Source organism: Hippoglossus hippoglossus, chromosome 11 (assembly GCF_009819705.1).
Source record: "Hippoglossus hippoglossus isolate fHipHip1 chromosome 11, fHipHip1.pri, whole genome shotgun sequence".
NCBI lineage: Eukaryota > Metazoa > Chordata > Actinopteri > Pleuronectiformes > Pleuronectidae > Hippoglossus > Hippoglossus hippoglossus.
This window is the reverse complement of record NC_047161.1, coordinates 9,195,086-9,201,929: the sequence shown is the minus strand read 5'-3', so window position 1 is coordinate 9,201,929 and position 6,844 is coordinate 9,195,086. Positions and strand designations below refer to the sequence as shown.

General features: G+C 40.2%; 1 protein-coding gene across 1 annotated transcript; it reads left to right on the top strand.

Annotated features, from left to right (window-relative positions):
• The first annotated feature begins 968 nt into the window (after positions 1-968).
• Positions 969-6,439, top strand: fam8a1a (family with sequence similarity 8 member A1a). The gene is made up of 5 exons (XM_034600411.1): positions 969-1,601; positions 3,314-3,434; positions 3,596-3,719; positions 4,490-4,629; positions 4,976-6,439. The coding sequence occupies exons 1-5, from the start codon at positions 1,241-1,243 to the stop codon at positions 5,118-5,120; spliced, it is 891 nt and encodes a 296-aa protein (XP_034456302.1). The 5' UTR covers positions 969-1,240; the 3' UTR covers positions 5,121-6,439.
• The last annotated feature ends 405 nt before the right edge of the window (positions 6,440-6,844 follow it).

Here is a 6,844-nt window from a genome sequence, read left to right as displayed (position 1 = left end):
AGTTAGAACCATATGTGGACATTATTCTGCTGTTTGTATTTGATGTTTTCAATAGGCCTCTGCTGCCCTCTTGTGGTGTAATTCAAGGTTGTAGTCTTTTAGTTTGGGGGGCATGGGTGAAGAGAGTTATTTACTGTAGTATATATAAATAAATAAAAAAGTTAGTTGGTAGTCACGCAATGCAAAATTTTAAAGTTATTGTGTTAAGGTATCGTGTGTGTAAAACTTCCAACTTTTCAGCCCCCCCCCCCATTGCAATATGCTTGAGTTAGCATTTTTTTGACCAAAGGAGAAATAAGAGATTACGTTTGTCTTTTTTATTTGTATATTTCTATACTGGTGTCTGTTCTTTATCAGTTTTCCGTTCTTTCTTTTTTTTACCTGCCAAGGGATGATGGATGTAAATGATGATTCTTGCAAACTCTCTTTACATTTTACACAAATATGTATTACTTTAATATGCTCTGCACCTATCAACTAAACAAATAGGTAAATAGATTACTATTTTGTTTCATATGCTATTTTTCCATCAATACTGCTACTATGCTCATCCATAAAACACTGGCATGCCTTCATACATTTTCCATAAAATATTCTACAAAAGAAAAAAAGAAAAATAATAATAACTTTATTATTTATTTGTATAGCACTTATCTAAACAAGGTTACAAAGAGCTTCACAAAATCCATGGCAAAAAATGAGAGAACTAAAATAAAAGGCATTCAATTCAGTACAATTTTAAGCGCCAAATCATAACATAATAATGTCAAGACATTAAAATATATAGAGAAACAGTTCCCACATAAAACATATGTATATATACAGATTATATGGTCACATTTATTTCAAACTAAAAAGTGAGATTTTAAATATTTGTGGTGCAATATTGTGTGTGCCTGATGAGGGCGCTCTTACTGAACATAAGGAGAAATACAGAGGAGGCTCCTTTAAATGGCTCATACCATTAATGGCGGAAGAGGGGTGGTAGTAATGTAAGTGTTTTAACAACATGTTGGCTTTATTTTCTGATATCTGCTGCACAGGGGGGAATATGCGTTGTATTAATATGTGACACGTTACACACATTATGTTAACGTGGAAACAAACACATGTATTAGTGTTGTGCTTGTGAGCAGCAGGGATCTGAGGAGCTGAGGAGCAGAGGAGCAGAGGGGGATTATCAGAAGAAGAAGAAGAAACTCTCATGTCAAACAGCTTGAGTCGGTGAAGAGGCGCAGACATGTCGGGTCACAGCCGAGCGAACGGCCCCGGATCCGGCGCCAAACAGCCGCAGCCCACGGTGACAGCGGAATACTGCGCGCAGCTGCAGCAGTGGATGTGGGGCTACTACTGGAGCTACACCGGGTGGCAGAGCTGGCTCTCCCTGTCCGCCCTCTCCTTCCCCCCGCCGCCGGGGACCAGCGCCCGTACACCGGCTGCAGCTGCTGTTGGTGGTGGTGCACCGTGGCTCGGCTGGAACCCTTATCTCCCCGGCCTCCCCCCGGCCCCGGCTTCCTTCCCTCATCCCGGGGGTGCACACATCCAGCACAGCGCACCCCCTGATCCCCGGACAGCCCAGGAGCACGACCCCCCTCAGGCAGGTGAGTCAATGCTGTGGTGCAGGGGTCCCCCACAGTCTGCAGCCCCCTGACCCCCTGACCCCCAGAGGCTCGAGACCCCTGTATCCCAAGATATTGAGTTGAAAATAATAACAACAACAATAATAATAATCAGCAGCAGCAGCAGCTCATGCTCCAATGTTTCCTTTGTTGCTATAAATTCACATTCATGCAACAGATGCTGTCACTTATTTGTCTTAATCACCAAAGGAATGACTTCATGAAGAAAATCAGAAGACTAATAACATAGTTTCTCACTTGCATTGTTTTATTTTAATATAAATACTATATCTTTTATCTTTAGTTGTAATTATTGCGAAAATATATCTAGTTTTTTTTGTATTTGTCATCATTTCAACCCCCTCCACAGGGTCCTGATTTTGTTCATTGCATTCATTTGGAACAACTTGTGCAAAAAACATACACAGACATGTTCAAGATACAAGGGAGTTAAACGAAGGTTAATAAATTTACATAAGAAAGTTAATGACAATAAAAACAGTTGAGAAAGTGGATCAGAAGATCAGCCACTAAGAAGGCGAGGATTTAAGAATCCATGTACCATTTAAAAGACAGATTACAGAAGGGAGAGGGAGAAAGGATTGGAGATTTCACAAGCAGCTAAAACACAAAGACGTCTTAGAGACAACAAGGAAAATCTCATATAGAGCATCATCATATATAACATATATGAAATATACATCTCAGATAACAAGGAAGTCTCACAACATGTTCAGGAGACCATATTCTCTGTGCTTCCCCGGAGAAAAGAACTTGCATCTCTTTGTTTCCCTCCGTGATCTCAGAACAGATTTTAGCAGATGATGTTCAGAAAATATTCTTTGGGATCCGCAGCTGTAGAAGACAATGTCCTGCCTCATCCTCCACTGCTGTGTGAGGTTTATTGTGTCTAAGCTCGGTCATGGGTCTGTTAGGAAGCAGGCTTAAGTGAGGAAACAAGCTTTACACGCTTAGACTCAGTGTAAGAGCTCTCTGAAGCTCTGGGAAGCTTTGTTAGCTCCGATCAGACCTATTGTACCTGGTCAGTGATTCAAGTTTATACATTAAGTTAATGCAGAATTTTAAACTTTATTCATTTAGCACCTTTCAGCACAGCGAGAAGTTAAAAATGAAAAATTGAAGGCGAACAATAGGAAGCAATTCAAAAGCAATTTGAAGATCACACAGCAACTCTGCACAAGTACAGAAATAAAAAAATGTTACAGATGAGAAAATGGTAAAAATAAGGAATGAATACTGGTAGTAAGAGAGAAGGTAGAGGAAAGCACACCTATAAAAATGTGTCTTTAAGGAGTTTTCCAGACAGATGTCCTCCTGGTCCTCAGCTGAGACTCGGGAAAGGTGAGCAGGGCCTCAGGTTACGACCTGGCACATATGGTGTCAAAAGATCTGTACTTAGGTGCAAGTGCTGAATGGGTCAGCTATACAATTTTAAAATCAATTCTAAAATGTACTGGGAGCAAATGAAGAGCAGCTAAAGAGTAATACGCTCTCTTTTAGCAGATTTGAGTCTGGTCGCTGCGTTTCGGTTGATCAGTAGTTTATGTCGACTCTGTTGCTTCAGGCAGGGGAAGAAAGATCTGCAGTGATCCAAACAAGAGGAGACGAAGGCACGAATGATCATCTCTGAGTTTCTTCTGGAATATAAAAAATCTTGATCCTTTGCTCGACAGGACGGGAGTACACCATCCCCTCTCCTCTGCAGAGGTTCCTGGCAGAGACGGTGGACTTCTTCATCCTGTTCTGTGTGAAGGCCACCATCGTGCTGTGGATCATGCACCTGAGTGGGATGAAGTGAGTGAGTGAAGCTCGGGGAAACAGAGCAGATGGAATGAAAGAAAATAACAAATGACGAAATGGAAGATGTCGACAGTTGGTGTGAACACGTGATTTGAAATATTCCTCAAGTTTTTCAAGTTGCATATTCTCTTCCTCTCTCTCTCTCCTTTTTAAAGGGACATCACCATACTAATCACCCAGTTCATCGTGGAGGAGATCGACGAGAACACGTCCATGGAGGACCTGCAGAAGATGATGGCTGTGGCTCTGGTCTACAGGGTGTTGGTGTGCTTCTACGAGGTGGGTCACACTTCAATGACTGGGTGTATAAAATAACACATATATTATAGAGATATATGCAGAATTGATCTTATATGATCACATATGATTCTCAAATGACAGGAAATATTCAATCTTATTTGATTAATTAAAAATGATTAAGTTGTAAGAAACAGGAACGAACAACCGTCCTAAAAGCACATACTCAGTTGAAAGAAATGTATATCTGTGGTTCGGGAGATGTCAATCAGAAGGTTGGTAGTTCGATTCCCTCCAGTCAAAGAGTAAGAAACAGAACCCCAAATTGCCCCTGATGGCTAGGCAGAAAAATAGACAGATACAGTAGCCCTGTGTAAGTGTGAATGAGGCTTGTACTGTAGAGCCCTTTGACTGGTTGATAAGACTACACAGTTTGTCCCTCACACTGGGATCGAGCCGCCTTGTTGCCACGTGCTCTCGTGAAACGAGAAGAGTCGTTTCCTCTACAACACAACATTGTTCCCAGGACACTGATGCAACGCTGCATTCACAGTTGCCTGAGATGAAGTCATGCATCATGTCTCCTGTTTGACTCCTGAGTCAGTGGCTGGTTTTCCCAGGTGGGAACCAGCACTGGGACATTCGGGGCACCTCTGTGCAGACTAATGACATCACACGTTTCCTGCCGTGCATGTAAACCTGAAAAATTAATTCCATCCTTTTTTAACTGCTGTGTTGTAAAGTACTTTTTAAAGACATTGTCAGGCGTCTACTTGGTTGTTGTTTAATTCCCGTCCTTGTTGTCCAATCAGACGATCTGTATTTGGGGAGCCGGTGGGGCCACTCCGGGGAAGTTCCTGCTCGGCCTGCGGGTGGTGACGTGCGACACATCCACTCTGGTGCGACCCAACCGAGTCTTTGTAGTCCCTGCGTCTAACGTCTCGCTCTCTGCGTGAGTGATTACATTCTGTATAAGCTCCTGTTTAATGCCTTTCATTTTAATGTCATATAATTACACAGTGTTTAGATGCAGGTACTGCGAGTGTAACTTTTCACAATACACTTTACTTGATATTATTAATATATCCTTTAATATCTGCTTATACTGATGCACAAATACAGTTTACACTCGTGAAATTATCCTGCACTTTACTCAAGTACATTTCTGGACAAGCAATATTTCCGTAGTGAAAGGTGTATATTATGTACATAGTTGTTTTGATATTTATTTTATTTTTATTCTATTGCCTTTATTATGTCCTTATCTTATCCTATTTGTTTTGTCTCGATGTTCTCAGATCTACGGTCCGGGCGTTGAACAAGAACTTCTCCATCGCCTTCCTCTTTCCGGTCTTCATCACCCTCCTCTTCTTCCAGCACAACAGGACTGTGTACGACATCGTGGCCGGCACCATAGTCGTCCAGAGACGAGGGGGCAGATAGCCTCTCCTTCGGCAGCGGACCCTATTGGGGTAATGATAAAGTGCGATAGCCCTGAAAATTAAATCAATCAGTCACCAACGGGAACAACAGAGAGACGCATTGGCCCATTTCTGCAAGAGATCAAACTTGGACATGAATTGCACTTAAAATGGGGGGGCATGTTGTTGAAGTTAAAAAGAAAATCCATTCTTACTTCTTTGTTGTAAGGTATTCATTTAGCTACGAGGAAGGTATTGTGAATTTTGATGATGTTAATATAAGTGTAGAAGAAGGTGCTGTCCAATGTTTCCAGTAATTCCTGGGACGACTCCTCATAACGTTTGAATTAGTTTGTGTTATTTTATTTTATCTTATTTTTCCAGAAATAGCTCATATGTGTATGATTTGAAAACTTTGGTGACACCTAGTGGCTGCACCAAAAAATACTCCCAAGATGCCTGTTAATATTCATAGTGATAATTTTATTTTTCTACAGAGAGAAACTAATAATACTTAAAGATGGATTAAACATCAGTAGGTTCTGAATCTCTTCAAACATTAATTAGCCAATATAACCCTAAAGTAAAATTTATATATATATATATATATATATACACACAACTTAAACAGCTGCAGATGAATGAAACTTCACTCACGTACCTGTTTGGTTTGCTTGATTTTTATGTTTGTGAATGTGATTATTATTATAATGCTCCCACGGTTATTTTTGTCTGTGGATATTTTGATGAAACACTGTTTAGATATATCTGCTGAAAAGTAACAATAACTCTTCTCCCTGGTGAATGAGTTTGTCTCAGCTACATCATTAACATAATGATTGTCCACATGGATGTTATTGTATTGGTCTGGTATTGTCCACATACTAGTGCATCATACAAACTGATGCCGATGTTGATGTATAAATGATATCTTCACAATTAAAAACATATTTGAAAATGACCATAGTGCAAGCAATCAATAAGTACTGTATGACTTTACAATATCACACCTATATAAACAGCGGGAATGAGTGGAGACTGTTTAATAAACAGTAAATATAATTGACAGAGGATTTTCAGAATAAATTAAGAAAACCAATTTTCTTTGTGCCATGCCTGAGAATGTGGTTGACTCAGCAACTGTACAGTATATATGCAGAATTAAGTAAGGATGAGTCTTAACTTAAAGAGCTGTAAAGTTAATCACGTGCCATGATACACCAAGCATGTTGTGTTTAAACTGAAGAAAATCTATTGATGTATAATGCTGGTTGTTGACACTGGTCTTATAACTTGTGTGTTTTCTGTGTAAACTCCCCTAAATCACAGTTTCTCTCTTTATGATAATTTCATCCAGAGGTCTTTATTTTGTCATCTTTTAACTTTTCCCTCCACTTGCTACAACACTTGTTGCCACATGGGGGCGACAGTAGACAGCACAGATTAACTCTGGGCCTAAATCCAGTGAGAGGAAATAGACTGTAGTCACTGGATGTTGACATTTTTATAAAGATATTTGTGCACATAATCTTATGGAATGGTAAAAAGCATGTGTTGTCATAAGTGACCAGATTTTTTTATATATATATAATTAAAGTAAGGGAAGAACACAAGCTGTCTTCCTGTCTTTGCACATGATCCGGGCTCCTGTATTTTCCTGTCTTGTCAGATGTACCCTGCCCAGCTAATGATGTGGACACACACCACACACGCACACACTTCCGTGACAGACTTCCCTTTTTAATC

Excerpts from the sequence above, each read along its gene's own strand:
- fam8a1a (XM_034600411.1), top strand. The coding sequence starts at position 1,241 with ATGTCGGGTCACAGCCGAGCGAACGGCCCCGGATCCGGCGCCAAACAG. Across the intron at positions 3,720-4,489 it reads TGTTGGTGTGCTTCTACGAG|ACGATCTGTATTTGGGGAGC; the intron begins GTGGGTCACACT and ends TTGTCCAATCAG. Across the intron at positions 4,630-4,975 it reads TCTAACGTCTCGCTCTCTGC|ATCTACGGTCCGGGCGTTGA; the intron begins GTGAGTGATTAC and ends CGATGTTCTCAG.